At 41.1% G+C, this 22088-nt stretch overlaps 1 protein-coding gene across 1 annotated transcript in view; it reads right to left on the minus strand.

The window, feature by feature from the left end:
- Nucleotides 1-22088, minus strand: part of CCDC178 (coiled-coil domain containing 178) — a 379540-nt gene that overhangs the window by 315468 nt on the left and 41984 nt on the right. Inside the window, 3 exon segments of the mRNA XM_075061966.1 lie at nucleotides 6437-6573; nucleotides 6676-6771; nucleotides 18793-18946. Coding sequence (XP_074918067.1) covers nucleotides 6437-6573; nucleotides 6676-6771; nucleotides 18793-18946 — 387 coding nt within the window.

The following is a 22088-nucleotide window of genomic DNA, read 5'->3' on the forward strand; positions in this document are numbered from 1 at the left end:
AGCACTCTTGCTGAGGGGAAGGAGGCGCTTATCTGTCTCTGCCCTGACCATTCCTCTCGGCGCCGACGTGTATTTGCCTAGCCGTCTGAGCGCCGTATCGAATGTTTACAGAGGCCGTGTCGTCCGCGCATTCATCCTCTAGCTCAGAACGTACGTCATCACATGTCTATCATTCCCTGATTGAGGCTATCTAAGATGATGAGTGCTACCGGCTCGTGACACTTGGAGCGAGCCCTGCATAGCGACGCTAGCAAAATACGGGCTCTGTGGAGTAACATGTGAAGTGAAGTCTGTATTGCGACAGGATCGCTCCCGTTCCTCAAAGATATCTCTAACATGTCAACGGATGAGGGGCCTTGGAGGCAGCGATAGTGATGCATCATGTGAATTGGAATATACCTGTCTGCGGACATGAGCTCTTTGTCTTCATGTTGTCATGTTTCTTCTGCTCCCTCGATTTGCTTCTTTGATCTTATTATAAGGTGCCCGTCCAACATCCAGACCTTGCCTACCGACTATTAGGCAACATGACAGCAACGACGTACATGTGAAACATGCCAGACTATGATGCGCTGGCCTACAGAGTGGTAGGACAGGTCCATCTCACAACAGAGTTTTAGCAAGCATACGTTCCTTGTCGAGCCTTGGGTTGGATTTTCACTCTGAAATGTCAACTGAAACAAACTTATATTGTTTGTTCATAGTTTATGTGACCTCTTAATAGCTTTTTAATTTCTTGCAGAAAGCTCTAACCACTTTTAATTAAACGCAACATAGACCAGAAAGTTTCTTTTTCTTGCATTCTTTGATCTTATTTTTTGTTTACTTATATTTGCCTATTTTTGTCTTGCTGGCCTTCTGATTATTTTGTTCTATGTCCGAATGTATGTGTTACTCCAGGGTTGATCCTCTGAGGTATCTATTAGTACTACAAAGACTCCAAGCTTGGTACAGTTAGTCACCCATGACATCAATATTGTGTGCGGGTTCCCATTTATACAGATTATCCCTAACTAGCCTCGACGTAAACTATCACCTACATGGTGCCTCCCTCGTGTATTGCCGGCTCCTAATTATCCATAAACAACCTCCTCAGTACAGCAGGTAGTCATCTCTGGCTGTCAGTCGGTGACTAGTCATCGCTGATCGAAACAAATCTACAGATTCATTATTTCATCAACTCAGAACTTACACGGTCATTCGGTCCGTTCCCTGCCTCCACCCCCCAATTCCCGCGCCATGGCGGACCCAATACTGTTAGATCATCGCCTGATGAGAATTAAATACCTTCAACCTATTTCAGATGTCTCCAGAACTGTGTTTCCAACACCCCCACTAAGTCATATATTCCATGTCTTATATAACTACCCTGAAAGTTAGGGAACTTTTTCTAACGGGTCCAACTAATCTCCCTTAGCTGCAGTTTAAGCCATTGCTCTGTTCTATAATTAGAGGCTAAGGTGAAACAAGTTATCTCCTTCTTCCTGATGGACACATGAATTTATACAGGACCTTGGAAAACTGCTTATCATGTCCCTGCTCTCTCAGTCTTCTTTTATGCTTCGAACTATATTAGCACACCCCATTTCTATCGCCTTTTTCCTGTATAGTCATTCTCAAGTACCTTTATCATTCTTGTTGCTCTTTCTCTGGACGCCTCTCAACTTCTGACAGTCTTCTCTGAATGCAGTGCACCCATACTGGCCTGCACCCATCTCACTCCAGCTGAGGAACGCCTAACCGGAGAGATGTGGAGCGCGAAGTGTTTCCTTGTTTACAAAACTGTTACTGGCCTCCCAGAATCACGTTGCTTTTTTTGCACAACAGTATCTTCATGTGTCTATTTAGCTTGTGGGTCCCTATGACCCTGTCTCTTTCTGCCATACTCCCTCCTGACATCCTTCCTCGTTATGTGTGAACTGCTTGTTCTTCGTGGAGCACTTTTGCATTTTTACTTGAACTCATTCCGGTTTACAGTGCAGACCATTTCTCCAAATTTGATCCCAGATCATTTTCGAACTTTTTGGACCACCTGTGTCAAGCATTAGTCTCTCCCGTGTGCGGACTCGTGTCAGACACATTAATAAGGTTACTTTCTAATATGCCGAACTCTAGGTCGTTGATGAAGATATCTCGACTAAAAGTTCGGACCCCCCAAAAAGGACCCTGCGGAACCCTTTGTTATACCTGTGTCCAGAGGACGGGAGCCCATTAATAACTGACTTTTCTGAGTACGGCTATCCAGTTAGTGAGGTTGTGGAATCTCCATCTCTGGAGATATTTAAGAGTAGGTTAGATAAATGTCTATCAGGGATGGTCTAGACAGTATTTGGTCCTGCCATGAGGGCAGGGGACTGGACCGATGACCTGTTGAGGTCCCTTCCAGTTCTAGAGTTTATGAATCTATGAATCTGTATGATTTTGTTTCTGATCACATGCTAGCATGCTTATGTGCACTGCTGATTCCAGAGGAGACTACCTGCCCTGTACTGAGAGGTTGTTTAGATGAGGGCCCCAGTCACTAGGGAGGCACCCATTGTGATTATCGTTGCAGAGGGAATCTGTAGAAAGGGGACCCCTGCACATATATGACGTCAATGGGTCCACCACTGTAGCAAGTCCTTGATCTTTTGTAGTACAATAGAACCTCAGAGTTACAAACTGAATGGTCAACCACACATCTCATTTTGAACCAAAAGTACACAATCAGGCAGCAGGAGAGACCAAAAAAGGGCAAATATAGTACAGTAGTGTGTTAAAAGTAAACTACTAAAAAAATAAAGCGTAAGTTTCAAAAAAAAGATTTGACAATATAAGGAAACTTTCTGTACTTGTTTGTTTAAATTAAGATGGTTAAAAGCAGCATTTTTCTTCTGCACAGTAAAATTTCAAAGCTGTATTAAGTCAATGTTCAATTATAAACTTATGAAATAACAATCATAATGTTTTGTTCAGTTATGAACATTTCAGAGTTACGAACAACCTCCATCCCAGAGGTCTTCGTAACTCTAAGGTTCTACTGTATGAGAGGCTTGCTAAAACTCTGTTTGTGTGAGATGTACACTGTCCTGAACCACTCTTGTAGGCAGCGCATGCATAGTCTGGCATGTTTCACGATGTACGTCGTTGCTGTCATGTGGCCTAATAGTCGGAGGCAAGTCCTGGGAGATGTTTGTGGACTGGTCACCTTAGTGTTGATCAGATTCACAAGGATAGCAAATCTGTGTGGCAGTAGTGAAGCTTTCACCTCTACTGAGTTTAGGTGAGCCCCGATGAATTCTAGTTCTTGTACTGGTGTCACCATTGACTTTTGAATGTTATTTGGAGACTGAGTTTTGCAAAGAGTAAGATTAGCTTTTGTGGGGCACTGACGGCTTCTTCACAAGTAAAGGTCTTGGGTAGACAGTCATCTAAATATGGGTATATCATCACCCTTTGCTTGTGGAGGCGGGCCGCTGCCACTGCTAGAAATTTGGATAAGACTCAGGGTGCCATGGAGAGTCCAAAGAGCAGTATACCTTGTACTGATAGTGATCTTGTCCCAAAACAAATTGGAGAAACCTCCTCTGTGATGGGTGTAGGGGAACATGAAAGTATGCATCTGGCAGGTCAAGGACCAAAAAACAGTCCCCTCATTCCAGTGCTGGGATTATTGTTGCTAAAGTAACCATTCTGAACTGTTGTGCTTTGACTAATTTGTTTAAGTTTCTCAAGTCGAGAAAGGGCCTCCAAATCTGGTCTTTTTCTGGGTTAAGAAATAATGGGAATAAAAGCCTTTCCCTCTGTGTTGTACCAGTACTGGTTCTAAAGCACCCAATTGTAGGAGATGGTCTACTTCCTGTCTCAGAAGGTGCTCGTGAGAAGGGTTCTTGAAGAAGGATGGGGAGGGAGGTTTAGGTGGGGGGAATGGAGGTGAACTGCATGGAATAACCGGTGGTGACAATTTCCAGCACCCATTTGTCAAAAGCAATAATTCGCCATGCTGGGTAGAGTGGTGTCAAATGGTCTATAAAGGGATGGCTGTTAGAAAGTGATTTCGGCAACTGAAATTGGGGGAGGTCTCTTGGGACTTCAAACAAACCCTCAAATTTGATGTTTTGATCCATACTGTCGCGATGTAGAAGGTCGAGATGGAAGTGGCCTATGTCAGTCTTCGCCTCCGTCTCTGGGTATCATACTGCCTCCGTGACTGTATGTAAGGTGCTCGTCTTGAGCACTGTGATGGATAATATCTGTTTTGTTTTTGTGCAGGTGTGTACATGTCTAAAGACCAAAGAGTCACTCTAAACTCTTTCAATGTATGCAGGGACTTGGTCTTACCTGCAAATAATTTTGGACCTTCAAAGGGGAGATCCTCTGCAGTGGATTGCATCTCCTTTGGGAATCCAGATAAGTGGAGACAGGAGGCATGCTGCATCACTATGGCAGCTGTGATGGATCTTGCACCGCCGTGTCTGCTGAGTCTAAGGGTGCCTGCAGAGCTGTTCTTGCCAGGAGATAACTGACCTAAATTGCTCCCTTTTGTCTTCAGGAATGAAGTCAAAACATTCAGAAAGTTTGGAGTAATTTGTGAGATTCTGTTTCGCCATCAAAGCTTCATAGTTGGCTATTCTTAACTTCAATGTCACTAACGAATAGGCCTTATCACCAAAAAGATTCAATTTTTTCCATTCTTTATCATACAGGGTGGTCCTCAAACGGTGTTGTCTGCCCCACTCATTGACCGTTTTTATCACCAATGAGTTTGGCTGGGTTTGTGAAAATAAAAATTCTAGACCCTTTGATGGGATGTAATACTTCTTATCAGCCTTTTTACAAATCGGGAGGATTATTGTGGGGGTCTGCCAGATGGTGTTGGCGGGATCCATGAGTATCTCATTTATGAGAAAGGCAATTCTGAAGGAGGCTGATGTTTGTAATATGGGACTCAGCAACTTCTTCCAGAGGGATTTGGAGAGTGTCTGTAATTCATTTAAACAGCTCCTGAAATTGTTTAAAATCATCTCTTGTTGTAGGTGGCGGAGGCATGATGATCTTGTCTGGAGAGGAGGAGGTGTTAGTTGTAGGAGTGGCCTTCTGATCTACAGCATCCTCTATTTCCTCAAAAAGTTTCCTCAGGGAACTCACAGGATCTCATCTCCGACACTGATGGAGAACGTCTCTGTCTTTCCCTTGAGGTGCTGGGAGGCTTGGAATAATGTTGCCTATATACCATCCATAGGTCTCAAATTTAGCCACTGTGGTAGTAATGACATTGGTGGTGGCATCCATGGATGTCCATACCACCTCTGGGTGCCAGCCCTGCAACAGTGTCCTGGCTGTTTTTGCAGATTTGGTCTGATGATTCCCAAGATGGGTGAAGAGTAGTGTGAAGAATGAACATCTTCTTCCTCATTGTCCTCTGCCTCACTAGAAAAAGGAGAGGTAGATATGTTTGTTGGCATGTGTAATAGTGCTGAATCTGCTGATGCTATATCACCACCAAGAAGAGGTGATTCTGGTGCTGCACAAACTACTAAGTCCTTATGTTAGAGAAACTGCTGCATTCCAAGAGATCCAGTACTGAAGATGGCATTGGTGGTAATTGTTGTGGTACCAGGAGAATTGTTGCAGTGCAGGAGGACTGGTGCCAAGGATATAGACTTCAGTACCACTGTCTCAGCATTATGCACCAGAGAGCCAGAAGATGGCACTGTAAGCTGAGGTGCTGTGGAGGTGCTTGGTACCAAGTGTTTAGCTGCCTCAGTTAGTGCCGTGGTAGAAGGGGCAGTCTGCCTCTGCTATCCTTCTGAGCACCTGCTTGCTTAGGTTATTGGGCTTGAGTGGTAATGGAAGATCCTGACGACTCGTAGGTACTTAGTTGCAGCATGGTCAATATTGAGGATGTGGAGAGAGTTGGAGAACTTCTTTTTCGAGGCTCCCTTTGGAGGAGAAGTGGTAGCTCTCTTCTTCACCCTTTTTCTCGGAGAGAGCTACCACTTCTCCTCCAAAGGGAGCCTCAAAAAAGAAGTGTTCAACTTCTTCTTCACCCTTTTTCTGGGAGACAGGTCCCTCCCGTGCAGTCGCTGACGTTCTGCAAATTCACAGAAGAAAGTTTTAAAGTATAATTGGGAATGAAGATGCTTTTAATCTAGAGATAATATAAGAACGTTTATAATTTTTGTTTTTCAAATTGCCAAAATAGAGAACCCATGTGTGTGACTGCTTTTTGTTTGTTTGTGTGAGAGGGTGGGGACGTGAGAATAAGATTACAGAACACCAACAATTTAAGTACAAGATTTCAACCTGATGTGATTTAAAATTACTGAAATATTAATTCAGAAAGATTTAAAATGAAAACAATTGATCAATGCTCCTCTAAAATACTGCTGTTTATTTTCCTCCAGGTCTTCACTTTTCTGTTTATATTGCAGGTGTTTTACAGAGTTTGAATTACCTTTCTCTGGATTTTTGCACATATTCTTCATTTTCTCTCTCAAGTTCTTTATTTTCACGTTCCAATTCATCAACTGCTTGAAGGGTATTGAGGAGCATTTGTTTCAGAGTAAACTGTTCAGATCCCCAGCTAGTTTTCTAAGAAACATTAAGACAGAGTAGGTTTGAAGATCATTTAAAGTTAACACAATGTACAAAGTCTTTCACTTATAATTCATGAAAACAATAAAAAAAACATACTAAATCTTCCATCACTTTAATCACTTCAGAACAAGCATCCAATAAACTTTTGTTCTCATTTTCTTGAGCCAATGTTTTATTGTTTAAATCCTGTACCTGGAAAACATATGTAAAAGTTAATAAAAAAACAATACTTGCAACAAGAGAATTACCTAAAAATTAAATACCGAAAATGGAAAAAGAACAGTTAGTTACTTTACAGTAACTGCAGTTCCTTGAGATGTGTTGTACACAGCAATTTAATTCTTGGGGCACATACAGTTCATGCACGCAAGATCAGATTATTTTGGTCAGCATGATCCACTGGGGTCGTGTCTGCATCGTATGTGTCCTCACAGTTCCTTCACCAATACAGAATCCAGAGTAGGACTCCACAATAGCAGGGAAGGAGGCACCATTATAAAATCCTTTTGGACAACACATCTCAAAGAGCCACAGTTAACGTAACATAAGTAACCACTTTTTCTTCTTTAAGTGATTAGGCATGTCAGCTGGTGTGCTGATAGGCCCCAAGAGAAAACCTCTTTCATTTAGCTTTATAAAAGTCACTCTAGTTGTAGCTTTCCTATTTTGGAGAAGAATGTTTTTAAATTTTAGCTGAATATCATCTTTTGGTGGATGTCAGACATTCAGCAACCAGGCTAGCAAATGTAACAATGAATCTGACTGTTGTTCTGTGAGACTACGTCAGGCAGAGCAGGCAAAATGACCAAGGGCTGCATTGAGAAGTTCACCATATCCAAATACCAGAACTGCCTGGCCAATGCCCGAGTTATCATGATCATTGACCTAACATCTTGCCTCAGTTTCCTTAGGACCTTTGGTATCATGGAAATTTGGGGAGAAGGCATGCATCAGTCCCAGTGTCCAGGAATGAGAATGGCATCTGCAGAGACTGGACTGAATCCCCTTCTGGAGCAGAACACCTAGTTTTTGTTCTGACCTGTGGCAAATAGGTCTATTGATTGGTATCTCCACTTGCAAAAGATGGCTGTGCAGCACTGGCTCTTTGGTCAATCACTCATAGCTGTCCGAGAATTGTTTGTTCAGGTGATCTGCTAGTAACTTCTGAATGCTTTGAAGATACTAGGCCAGCACCATGATCTGGCAATGAATACATCAAGGCCAGAGCTAAATGGTCTCTTGACAGAGTGGAGGTGACCTGGTTCCTCTGTCTGTTGATATACTGCATAGCTGTGGTGTTTCTATCAGTACTCCTGGGATCCACAAGCCAGATAAAGACGGAAATGTTTTATATGCCAAATAGACTTCTCAGCATTCCAGGACATTTATATGCAGATACCCTTGATGAGGAGACCATTTGTCCTGAGTCTAAAAGTGACCTAAATGATTCCCTCCTGCCCATAAGTGGAGGCATCTGTCACCAGCTTCTTGGTTGACAGAAATACAGAGAAGGGTACTCCATTGCACACTTGAAGAGGGTCTTTCCACCAGTTTAAATGAGAAGAGGCCTTCTGGTGGGACAGTGGCAACCATAAGAACATAAGAACCCGTACTGGGTCAGATCAAAGGTCCATCTAGCCCAGTATCTGTCTACCAACAGTGGCCAATGCCAGGTGCCCCAGAGGGAATGAAGCTAACAGGCAATGATCAGGTGATCTCTCTCCTGCCATCCATCTCCATCCTCGGATGAACAGAGGCTAGGGACACCATTCTTTACCCCTTCCGCTAATAGCCATTTATGGACTTAGCCACCATGAATTTATCCAGTTCCCCTTTTAACAATTTATAGTCCCAGCTTCACAACCATCCTCAGGTAAGAGTTCCACAAGTCGACCCGTTGCGCTGTGTTTGAAGAGAGAACTTTCCCTTTTATGTTTTAACCGCTACTATTATAGGTGACCCTAGTTTTTGTATATGGGAATAAGTAAATTAACTTTTCCTTATCACTTTCTCAACTATCGATCTATTTGATGCTGGTGGTCACTATATCCCCCCTTAGGTTCTTCCTTTTCCAAACTGAGAGCGCCTAGCCTCTTTAATCTTTCCTCATATGGACCCTCTCAAACTCCTATCATTTTATTGCCCTTTTCTGACTTTCTTCCTTAGTGCTTAGATATCTTTTTGAGCTGAGGAGACCACTCTTTGACCATTGATCGAGATGTGGCGCCATGGTTATATAATATATTTCAGTCTTATTCTCCTCTATCCCTTTTAATGATTCTAAAACTCTTGTTGCTTTTTGACCGCCTTGCACACTACGTGGACATCTTCAGAGAACTATCCATGATGATGCCAAGATCTTTTTCCTGACTTGTTGTAGCTAAATTAGCCCTCATCATATTGTAGGTATAATTGGGGTTATTTTTTCCAATGTGCATTACTTTACATTTATCCACATTAAATTTCATTTGCCATGGCCACATGGTGCCTGCTGGGTAGGTACTTTGATTTCAACCACCCTTGTATGGAGCACAGATGAATACTGGCAAACTGCATCACATACAGGTACATGAGGCCATGTGTCCCATAAATCTGAGACACAGCCTTACCGATGTCTTTGAGTGGCGCTGAAGTTGTTTGATAAGGTTCACTATAGTTTGGAATCTTTCTTATGGAAAATAAACTCTCATTGATCTGGAATTTAACAGCTCCTATGAACTTTATGCTTTGACTCTGAGGATCATGTGTGGCAAAGAGCTTTAAGTCACTTGAATCAAGTTGATCACTTGCTGAAGTGATCTTCCTCCAATGAGCCAGTTGTTGAGATATGGGTGGACCTGTCTCCTTAAATGAGTCACAATGACTTCTAATAACTTGGTGAAAACCCTTGGTGCTTACGAAAAGACCAAAAAGGCAGGACCTTATGATGATAGTGAAAGCGTCCTGCTAGGAATCTGAGGTATTTCCTATGGGCAGGATGAACAGATATGTGAAAATAGGCATCTTGAAGGTAGAGAGCTGCATTTTAGTCTTGGAATAGGCAAGAAAAGTAGGGAATGGGAAGGGACTAGAATGGGAAGGGATAGACTACATGTTGCTGTCAAGGCTTCCCAAAACTAAAAAATGTTGAAGGCAAGGGATCTTTCAGAAGTTTTGTCAAGTTTTCAGCACCAGAATCAAACCTGCTGTCTGGAGGAAGATGCAGATTGGGCAACAATGGAGGAAGAAATAGTGGGTCAATCACTACAGAGCCTCAGCTTTCTGTCTCAGCACCTCTGAGGTCTTGTGAAGCTGATAATAGGACTGGGCAGAGGGATGCTGCCTGATGGAAGCCTTTCTGCCTTCTTGGGGCTGGAACATAGAGGTCCACAGAATGAAGAATCACCCTGGAATCCTCAAAAGAAAATGTCCTCAACTGTGGTTTGGATCTCCCTGAAGCCAGGAGGATCTCATTACCACAGATCTGGACGTAGTACAAGCCACTGTGCTGGGCACATCCAGCGCAACTGGAAGGGAAATGTGGGCTCATAAGTTGTCCCTCAGTCATTATGGTTTTTAGTTCCTCTCAGTGCTCCTGTGGTAGCTTGACCCAATTCAGATATCATGGTAGTTCACCACATACATTTGGATGCTGTCAGATGAGTAGACTGTGTATCAAAATAAAATGAGTTTCTTCAGGTCTTTCTTTCTGGAGGTAGATTTGGGAGGCCCCTGCTTCTTCAACCGCTCTTGGATAGCAACTATTACAAGCAATCCTGGTACTAGGTGGGAATAAAAATACTCAAATCTCTTCAAAGATGCTTGATACCTCCTCTCAACTCACTTGGATGTGTCTAGTATAGAAGTTACCACTGTTCCACAGGTCTTTTGCAGGTTCCAACAATCCCTCATTTATCAGACATGAAAGGATGCATGATATCAGGAGTTGTGAGGTGTCTCCTGCACCACTTCCAGCAGTATATGCAGAATTTCTGCCATATGCTTCATACTGTCCTGAATGCCTGAAAGTCATCAACCGAGGAAGGCTTTGAGGCCAGGAATGCCTTGAAGTCATCAACTAAGGAAGGCTACTGTGCCATTGGGGAAGGATGAGGACATTGCAACAGGGACAATTTGTTCTTCCTTTTGCAGATATTGCTCCTTATCACCTTCTCTCTGCTGCCTTTCCAGAAGCAAAGTCTACACTGGCTGACACATTGGGTTGGTCTATACTGTCTTTTTAAGGAGAGGGATCTAAGGTGGGGGTGTACACGCAATGTATTTCTCATCTCTGTCTGCTCACTTTAGGGAGTCACTTCCTCCAAAGTGGGCTCTTCCTCTCAGGAGTGCCCTTGTCCTGTTATATCCTCCCTAACCAGGTAGCAGAGATACCTCCTTTGTTGTCTGCTGTACCAAAAACTTGGTAACAGGTGGTTTAGCTATCAACATCTTTAACCTCTCAAGGAGAAGTGACACTATTACTGTCCCCACAGTTAAATCATTCGTACTGTATATGCCCTGTCTACCAAAAACACTCATATACTGAGCACTGAAGAACACAATTCTGAGGTGGCTGGTTCCGTAGTGCCAGGTACTGAGTGCATGGGTCCTGAAGGGCTGATACTAAAAGGAACATAGTCCACAGGTTTGGTGGGTACTGGTCGCTCTCTCTTAACAGTTGGTACCAAGGCATCAAAAGGACGTTTGTCAGGCCACTGCCTTCAACTTCTGAGTCTGTATGGGGAGACTCTGGCAAACCAGTAAAGTGCTTGAACCACTATGGCTTATTGTTAAAGGTGGCCTAGTCAGCAAGCTATAAATTGACCATTCAGCAATCTCAGCTTGACCAAGGCAGGAGGGGAGGGGGTTTGGGGTGCCACAGCAAGGGCAGTTTGACCCTGCATACTTCCTGATAAGAATTGTGTTAAAGTTGCTGATACATGCATTTTCAAAGAGTAGGATATGTTCCAGGAATGTCTATTGAGGTCTCAAGGCTTCAAGTTCTGCAAAAACCCACACCTGGTTGTTCAATAATCAGAAGGAGCCTCTTGCTTGATCAACTGCTAACTTAACAAGGTTTCTTTAAGGCACACGTCATTCTATACTAATGCATAAATAAGGGGACTCGTTTGGGGACTCTTCGGGACTGGTCTCTGCCTCTGGATGCAGACAGGCTGCCACTGTGTCACTCGAAAGCCACACTCAGCTTTGGTAATTATCAAGGGTTGGGGGTGTTTTACTAATCTTGTTGCAGATGTGTGTAAGTGTTTGAGACTAGTAAAGTTTAGCTTTAAGTGAAAGCACTCTTGTGTTGTCCTGTTTGTGCCAGTCATCTATCAGTCAGACGGCTGTATCTCCCCTGATTTATTTCCTGACACCTCCTCGCACAGAGGAAAAATTACCAAGAGCTTTGGATTGAAAGAACCTCGAGTAACAAATCCAAGATGAATCAGACACCTCTGACTCTTGTTTCTCAACTGGATAGGCATTAGAGAGGGTGGTGTATGCCTTAGCACAGTGGTCTCCAAACTTTTTTGATCGCGCACCCCTATCAGTAAAAATATTTTGAGCATGCACCCTCCTCTTGGGCACTCCCCACCCCACTTTGGAGACCACTGCCTTAGCATCTCTGGAGCAGTGCTCCTTCCTACCCCTCTTCTGAGATCATTGACATTGGATTGTTGGTGGATGACTGGGGCCACTTCACTGACATAGCATGGGAGCTTGGGATGGGTTCTCAGCTCACTGGAGTGCTCATGGGAAGAAACTGACTGGAGAACTTAGGTCTAGCCACATCCTTTTCTTTCAGTGTCCTCAGAGGCTTGCAGAGGTTGCTCCAGGAAGAACAATTTTAGGAGAGCCTCTCTAGATTTTTGAGTCTGCTTAGAGAAAGAACAACGTATGGGCCATACTCAGGAACATATACCTCTCCTATACAAGTGATATCTACAGTGCTCATCATTAAGCAGCACTGAAACTTCCCATGATGAATAACTTTTGAACATAAGCAATTTCACTTCTGCTATATACAAGGAGGGGTTTAGCCTAAAAGCTGAACAGCTGACTAAAAAAGTTTGGGGTTTTTTTGTACCAAATAACAAAAAGACTAACATATAGTACTAATAATTAGCTAATTAATAACTAACTCGAATACTATTAGTGCCCAAAGAAGCAGGCAGACACTGCAGGAGTTTCATCTCACTGCCACGGGCAGTAAGAAACAATCAAAATCTTACTTTCTTCATGTTAAAACAAACAACATTGTTTTATTTTTTAAATTCTCTCCTTTCAAAATTTGTTCATTTTCTCCTAAAAGTGGCAGAGATCAGGATAGAATCCAGTTCTCTAGGGCAGCATTCAACTGCCTAAACCATGAGATCATCCTTTCTCTTCCTGCAGTCCCCTGCCTCCTTATTCACTACACACCTTCCAACTTCTGCAACAAATGAGGCATGAGTCCTATATTCAACATCCTCCTTCACTACATAACCATGCTCCAGCCACAGAGCAAGTTCATCCTGTGCACTGATTGAGGTAGGAATCCTGTAGAAAACAGTATGTGATTATGTAATTAAAGACTGCATCATAATGCATACCCAGAAGGGCAGCCAAATTAAGGTGGCATAAACAACCTTAAGTCTGGCATTTCCTAACTTTTGTGTACTTGACTTTGCACCCCTTATAACATTTCTTTAACATAGTTTGTGTGCATATAATTAACTAGAATTTAAAAAACCAAACCAACAAATTCCATCATGTGGTATAATCAAATGAGTCATCAGCAGGGCTGGAAACTTTAGATCAATTGCACCAACCTTTGCCATTTGAGCTAATGGTGTAATTTATAGGAGTAGTACATTGTCATCCTCTATGTACACCAGCATTAAAAGGGAATGGAACTCTTTGCCAGTGGGTTGTACAGATATTTGCTCATAGCAGAGGAATGACGAGACTCGGAAATATTAGGTTCCAGTCCAGGTTCTTTAAAGAAGTGTTCTCTAGTAAGCACAGACGCTTCTGACTATTCGCCCAAGCTTGATCCTCTTCCACCTCTGCTTCATCCATTCCAACCCCTCCCTGTCCCAGTCTTGACTCTACCCCATCCTGGCTCAGTCCCAATCTTATTCTCCTAGACTACTCAGTCAGTCTCCACCCCTCAGGCTTCTCATCCCAGTCCCAATCTATTTACAAAGCAAGTTCTAGTATCACCCTTCCAGACTCCCTGTCACAGTCCTTTTCTCTCCTCACTCCCCGTCCTAGTCTTCCATCCCTCTTTTCCAGTCTCCTTGCCCACTCATTCCAATTTTCTCCCTCCCCAGGTTCCCTCTGACAGCCTCTTTGCCCAGATAGTCTTAGTTTTCCCCCACACCTTATCTCATTGTCATGTGTCTCCCTCTTCTCACTGCCCCACTGGATCCCAGGCCCAGTCTCCTTGCCCAATCAGTCTTAGTCTCACTTCCTGGCTCCTCATCCAATCTCAGTCTCCCCAACACACGCGGAATCCCAGCCCTCCCTATTGTCTTCCCTGACATTCAGCCTCAGTCTCTCCCCACAACTCCCAATCCCAGTTTCTCTCTCTACCATCCCTGCCAGCCTCCAGTCCCAATCTACTCCCCTGCTCCAGGTCTGGCTGTTGTCTCCACTGCATTTGAATAAGGCAGCTTCCTTCTCTATGTTCTCTTAGCCCAACGGGGGGACGCTGACAGCACAGAAGAGACAGATTACCTGCTCTCAATTCCAGTGCATGGCCCCAGCCTGCAGCTGCACAGAACTAACATTTTTCAAATATTTATAACTTGGCCAAAATAAAGCCTTCATACACAACTTCAAAATCTTTACAGAGAAAGAATCTGACCCATCAAGAAAACTGACTACTAATTTACATCAACAACAAAAATACTACACAGAAAACACTTTATAAAACTGAATATAGGATTCTTATGATTATATGTCACACTTTGTGCTTCAAGTTTATCTTATAATTACAATGGCACTGACTCTGAGAACTTTAAAGTCTGATGTTTAATAATAAAAATATTTTGAAATGAAGAGACCCTAAAGACAAAATATAATGGTCATAAAAGCAAAGTGAAAACCCAGAGATTCCAATGAACATGAAGTGAAAGCTGAATTAAAGAAACTAAAACAAAATACAGTAATAAACTGAAGCAAAAAAGGGTTATAATAATCAGACCTGGGACTCACCCTTGAAAACAAACAAAAAAAATCAATGAAAAGAGAGAGAATGTAAAAATGCAAACTGATACAACAGTAATTTAAAATGAATGGAACTGAACTAAAATTACTCCGCTGTTGCAGTAAAAAGAACAGCACAGCACCATGGAAATTAGATCCAAAAACTGTTGTATATCTAGTTTTGTTTTCCCCAAATAGTCTGGCTTTACATCTTTGCCTTCTATTGAGTGTTTTAAAAGACCAAATTTTCATAATTTCTAGTTGTCATATATAGGAGTAATTTTATATTTCTGTAGATGAAGATTTTTTTGTAAGGCTCTTATTTCAGTCTCTCCTATAGCATATTTTTATTTTGAAATCCAACAAACATGCTTAAAGTGCAGTTCTACCTAAAAATAATTTCTATAAATATCAGGGCTTTTCAGACATGACCTGAAATCTAAAGGACTCACAATCTGAATATTTGATGACAAGAACCATAGCTCTGCCACTACTTGGCTCCTAACCAAATCAACAACATTGAGATCTGTGGAAGGGATGGGCCTGAAACCCAAAAATGACTTTTCAAGTGGCTCCACAGATGAAGATGTTCATAGCTTAAAGCAGCCTATTTTTAAACCAAAAATTGCCTGCTCTGGTTATGAAAATGGATATCATGGTCTATGGAGGTAGTAACCCCCTCTCTCTCCCCTGCACATCAGTTGGGTATAAATACCTTCTTCCCCTCTCTCTAATTTGTATGATGAAATCAACAAACAGCTGGGACTTATACAGGCAAATTTTACAACCTTTTAAAATTTAACTGGACAGTAAAATGTAAGCCAGGTTTTATAAATGAATATATTTATATTGGTAGACAAGAATAATGTAAACTTTTGGACATATATTATGCTGTTTTTCATTTCTACTTACTTAATTTGTCCTCTTTTCCCAAGTGGTTGTTTTTTATGACTAACTGTTGAACTTCAGAACACTGATATAAAAGAAAATTTAAAAAGCACTTACTATTTTTAAAGCTATTGGCTCAATTTTTTAGTTATTACTCCTTCTAAGGGATGATGCACAGTCACATTGCCTTTAAGAGGAATTTTAGCCATATGCTTCCTAGACCCATAATGATGTCTCCTCTTCTGGGATCCTGGCAAGATCTCTGGCACTGAAGATCTCTCTACATTCCTTTTCTTATCCTTGTGCATGAGGACAGTGAAAACAGTACTAATGTATTGTCAAAGTGAAGACCCACTTGAGATTTTGGAAACAATGCTGAAGTTAAGCCCGCATAAACATCTTCTTGTTGCTTCTTTGGAGCCATGAAAGATCCTGGCATTGAACTGAAGGAGTTCCCACGCCAGCTTGTTCCAACAAACAAGGCTCTTCTATGTCAAAAAAAGCATCTGCCATTGACACATCAGTAAGGATTAGTTTTGCACTACGTTTCGTCAGCACCTGGGAAGTCCTCCTTATGAAAAAACGGACAGCACCAATAGGATTTTTAGACATCAGTGCTGGCCCCAGCACCAATGAACTGTCAGCACAACTAAGCTCAGAACTGACATTCTTCATGATAAAGGAGACCTCAGTTCAAGTCACTGACTTAAGAACTACAGGCAGTAAACCCAACCATGCACAGATTTCTTCAATGCACAGGTTGTTGCTGATTTGACTGGCTTTGAAATAAAAGGCCACCTGCCTTTCGCAGCCATAGACAGTTGATCCAAATGTAGATTCAAAGGCCAGACTAATAAAGCCTCCTTTGTTGAGAAAAGTTTGGTGCCTCCATTGCATATCACTCTAGGCCCAAAGGTTGAAGACTCTGCAAGTAAGCAGTGATATGGAAAATTTCCCCCAGGGAGAATAAACAGTGACTGCATGAGTCTGCTTCAGTGAACAAGGAATAGCACAATTTACATCTGTTTGTTATCCAGATTCTTGAAAACTGGATTGGCTACAACTAACCTGTGGTAGGCCTTTCAATTCAAATATTAAAATAAAATGTGCAACAGTGCAGAGTTCTCAAAATATGCTAAATAACGCAGAAAAAGTAGAAAAACAAGAAAAATAAAGAGAATTTTAAAGTAAAACAGAAATCACTCCTGGTACAGAGGGACAATCACAATACCTTTCAGTTTCCAATGATCACTGATTCAGCACAGCACTGATGCAGCTCCATTGAGCATGCATTTCTTTCTAGAAGGTTTGAAAAGGTCAGCAGTACCAGGTAGGAATATGCAGCAGTCCCATGAAGTACTGTAAGATGTTATATTACACTGGTCTACAATTTTTGAGAAGTCGTCTGCTTCAGAGATACAATGTGGTATTTATTATGTATTTTGATGTGCTGAATTCAAATATGACAATTAAAACAACTGACTGGCTACTGTTTCTAAGATATTTAAGTTTTTACATTTTATGTCTATGTATATTGTGTAGATAGTAGAGTTTTAATCATAAATTGTAAACCTAGGTCTTTTCATGTGTTTATGGTTGCTTTACATGATAATATTTCACCTGTCCTGTTTATGTAACACTTTAAAAATCAGCAAAAGGGTTATATAAATAAAATTTATTATGAAACAAAAGGCAAAAAACTATTATGTACATAGTTTAGTCCTATTCAGTGTCTACTCGGCGCTTCTTGGCTTGTCTCTTGTATTCATTAAATGGAGCATCTCTTGTCACTGTCCAGCAATAGTCTGCAAGCATTGATGGGCTCCATTTGCCCTGATAGTGTTGCTCCATTGTTGCAATGTCCTGGTGAAATCGCTCGCCGTGCTCGTCGCTCACTGCTCCACAGTTCGGTGGAAAAAAATCTAGATGAGAGTGCAAAAAATGTATCTTTAGTGACATGTTGCAACCAAGGCTTTTGTATGCCTTGAGGAGGTTTTCCACCAACAACCTGTAGTTGTCTGCCTTGTTGTTTCCGAGAAAATTTATTGCCACTAACTGGAAGGCTTTCCATGCCGTCTTTTCCTTGCCACGCAGTGCATGGTCAAATGCATCATCTCGAAGAAGTTCACGAATCTGAGGACCAACAAAGACACCTTCCTTTATCTTAGCTTCACTTAACCTTGGAAATTTTCCACAGAGGTACTTGAAAGCTGCTTGTGTTTTGTCAATGGCCTTGACAAAGTTCTTCATCAGACCCAGCTTGATGTGTAAGGGTGGTAACAAAATCTTCCTTGATTCAACAAGTGGTGGATGCTGAACACTTTTCCTCCCAGGCTCCAATGACTGTCGGAGTGGCCACTCTTTCTTGATGTAGTGGGAATCTCTTGCACGACTATCCCATTCGCAGAGAAAACAGCAGTACTTTGTGTATCCAGTCTGCAGACCAAGCAAGAGAGCAACAACCTTCAAATCGCCACAAAGCTGCCACTGATGTTGGTCATAGTTTATGCACCTCAAAAGTTGTTTCATGTTGTCATAGGTTTCCTTCATATGGACTGCATGACCAACTGGAATTGATGGCAAAACATTGCCATTATGCAGCAAAACAGCTTTAAGACTCGTCTTCGATGAATCAATGAACAGTCTCCACTCATCTGGATCGTGAACGATGTTGAGGGCTGCCATCACACCATCGATGTTGTTGCAGGCTACAAGATCACCTTCCATGAAGAAGAATGGGACAAGATCCTTTTGACGGTCACGGAACATGGAAACCCCAACATCACCTGCCAGGAGATTCCACTGCTGTAGTCTGGAGCCCAACAGCTAGACTAGAGCCAATCAACAATTTTAAGCATCATTTTCGTTCTCAGTGACCCAGAATTAGTAAAGTTTGACTACATTTATTTCAGAAGCATTTTGGCTGTAGAGCAGTGTTATTACTCTTCATAAACAAAGTTACATTACTGTACCACAATAATGAACAAATTCCATTATATCAAACATATTTTCAATGTACTCAAAATAAATACTTTCATTTGTGCTTTTACAGGAAACCTTAACTTACAAACACACAGAATTTCATATACTTGTCAGTTTAAAAGATATTTGTTTTATTTATTTGGTTGTTTATAAATATTCAAAACTCACATTGTTGTTCCAAGATTTAGTATCTTCCTGTATCTCTTCTTTTTGCTTTACTAACTCTACAAGGTGTCTTTCTTCCTTTATAATCTTCTCCTCTGTTTCTTTTAATTTGATACACAATTCAGTCCAAAGAAATTCTGAGTGTTTTAAATCATTCCTAATAGAAACACAAGAATAATGTAATTCATTTATTTGGAAGTGTTCCAACATCACCCATCTCCATAGAGGAGAATGTAAAGCAGATTTGAATCAGTAAAGATTTATTTTGGTTCTCTCTGTTGCCTAAGTCACTCAAATACTTATATATTAATAGATTTTGAAATATCAACCCTGACACCATCATCTGCCAGAAGCTGGGTCTGGAAAACAGGGGATGGATTACTTGAAACTGCCCTGTTCTATTCATTCCCTCAGAAGCATCTGACACGGGGCACTGTCAGATGACCGGTACTAGGCTAGAGGGACCATTAGTCTGACACAGCATGATTGTTTTTTTGTTCTTATTCCAGTCAGGCTTTAAAGCTATTCATTTGTACATAAAAAGTGTTTAACCATACAACTTCTAATTGAGCCTCTAACCAGTTACTAGTGCAATAGCTTAAAACATGGTTTTGGTTCACACATCTCACAGTTAATAATCAAGCATATTAACCAAGTGCTGTTCCTGCTGTTGGCCTAGTCTAATGTACAGCTTTCTTCATTTAACCAATCAGGTGCATAGTCATTTTGCTATGTGCCCAGATCACTCCTACCTCCTTCCATGCCTCTATGCAGGTAGGCATCCCAGAGCACACTCATGTGTTTAGGGACTCAGATAATAAGTTTATGTGGGTACCTAGACTGATAAGTATTATCACTATTGTTTATGATGTATATTGAGGGTAGCACCGAGAAGCCTCAACTCCCACTGTCCGAGATATTTTATAAACAAGAAAAATGACAGTCCCCGCTCCAAAGAGTATCCTCTGAGCATTCTGTCCTTCCAAAGCTTGTTCTAAAAGGCTCTTCAGGCTCCATCAGCAGAAAACCGCAGTCTGGTTAAAATATCCATCAACTTCTTTCTCTGGACAAAACATACTCATCATTGTCTAACAAGCTTGTAAGTGACTGCACCAGCTGGCATCTGTAACCAAAACCAAACGGAAAAGCCAACACAGTAGGTTAAGTCCAACTGGGAGATAAAGACCTTGTTTTCACACTGAAGTGAGAAGTGAATTCAGACTGATCTGAATACTGTTATATGCTATCCAATGGTCTATCAATAAATCCTAGCTCCCCTTGCAGGGAGCATGATGCAATGGAGCACCCCTCAATACCAGAAAAAGATAAAAGCACTGAGGCTGCAGTGTAATCAGGTCAAGGACTCCAACAAATGGCAAAAACACTTGTCCCTGTTTTGAATTCATGTCCTCACAACTACTTCAAACTCAATAATGTTATGGACAGCAGTGACCCCTCCAACTCAGCTGAAGAAACATGAGGAAGAAATGAAGAATGAGACCATACTCTTGGGCACAGTTACAGGTTTTGTACACATTCTTTATTACTGCTATATACATGAGAGCATGCTCTGTGAAAGGACGGTAAAATGGGAGGAGATCAGGTTAAAGTGTGCCATGGCAGCTAACACATAGACACTGTGTTTATTATTGTGTTTGTGGAAGCATACTCTCATAAGAGCAGAAGTCTCCCTCACTTCCTGCCTGTTATTCCAGCATCCCATAGCTGTATTTTACCAGACTTGGGATGCCCTAAATTGGCAAAGTAATTTCATCCTATCACATCACAGGGAAAATTCTAATGATGGCAGAAGTGTGGACCCTGTGTCCAACCATGCACTGTGTATTTCAAATATTTAAAGTCCAACAGATACAATAATGAAGTCAATCACTGAATTTATATATTTAGATAACTGGTTTCACGATATCAGCTCTAATTATTGCTGACAATCTCTTTTTTTTTTTAAAAAACGGATAGATTTTCTAGCAAATACAAGCATTTAGCTTACCTAGAATCAGGGTGGATTTGATTTAAATCACTAGTCAGAAAGACTCAATTTAATCATGGATTTCTACATAAAGTGTGTTCTTATTGATTGTTATAACCTTAATACATATTCTTCACAACTCAGAGATAGATATCTTCTAAAAATGAAAACTACTATACATTTTTAAAGTGATTTATTTTGAAAACTTTTCAGATTAGTTTTACAGCTATATCAGAAAATGAATGAATGTTTGGTTATTTCATTTACCAAAAGGTAATTGAAGCAGATACTTATGAAGTAATTGGGAGGTGAACTATCTCCAATTCAACAGGTTAATCATTAATATTTGGAGGATTTTCTTGCCATGCTGTATTAGGAGGAGAACATCACCAAACAGATATTTAAATTGTTTTACTTAACTAAAACAACAACGTTATGTATTCTGGATTTTTTCCTTCAACAGCAAACATATAATATTTTAACAAAACAAGCATATGAATTTTTGAATAAAAACATTCACGTTTTTTTAAAATGAGGTTTGTTTTTGTTAAAATTGTTTTTACCTAAAATAGTTACATGAAATTTAAAAAAAATTAGATCAACTATGTCAGCCAGGTCAACATGAGAAATTTAAAATATTGGCTTCTGCAGCTAACTCAGTCGTCTTCACCTTCATTTTCCCGTTCATAATATGAAAAAGAAAAACAAGCTTTCCTGCTTTTTTGGGTCCCAAACAATTTCTCAATTTGGAATGAACTAGTCCAAAGGAAGAAAATATTCTTTCTACACCAGCAGAAGAAGCTACTGCTGTTAAAAGTGAGATTATCACTTCAATAGTCTCTGAATCCAAGTGCTTAAGTGACTTCCACAAATTCACTGGTGTGACTTTCTTTAAAACATCAGCAAACATATTTTTTGAATGGTTCTTATTCCCAAACTGGGTCTCTTTTACGGCCTGTTGCCATTAAAAGTTTTCCCTTTTAGTGAGAGAATGGTATGGTAGATCTCAAATCAATGAAGGGTACACTCAGAAAGTACTCAAGACTTCTGGAATATGCTGCTCAAACAGTTCCATTTTTCTGTTTCTACTGCCTGTCCCTCCTGTCCCACATTTATCTCCAGACTTCTTCTCCTTGTCCAGATCTACTCCACCGCCAACAATCTTCTATTCATTAAACTTTTTGAAACTTTGCACTTTTAGAGAGAGGTAAGGGATTGACTCTGTGTACACAAATTTGCAGAGGGACAATAGGGTTGAGGTCTGTTATTTCTCACCTCTAAGTATTATTTATTTATTTAAAAACATTTTTGC

This window comes from Chelonoidis abingdonii, chromosome 2 (assembly GCF_003597395.2).
Source record: "Chelonoidis abingdonii isolate Lonesome George chromosome 2, CheloAbing_2.0, whole genome shotgun sequence".
NCBI classification, from domain to species: domain Eukaryota; kingdom Metazoa; phylum Chordata; order Testudines; family Testudinidae; genus Chelonoidis; species Chelonoidis abingdonii.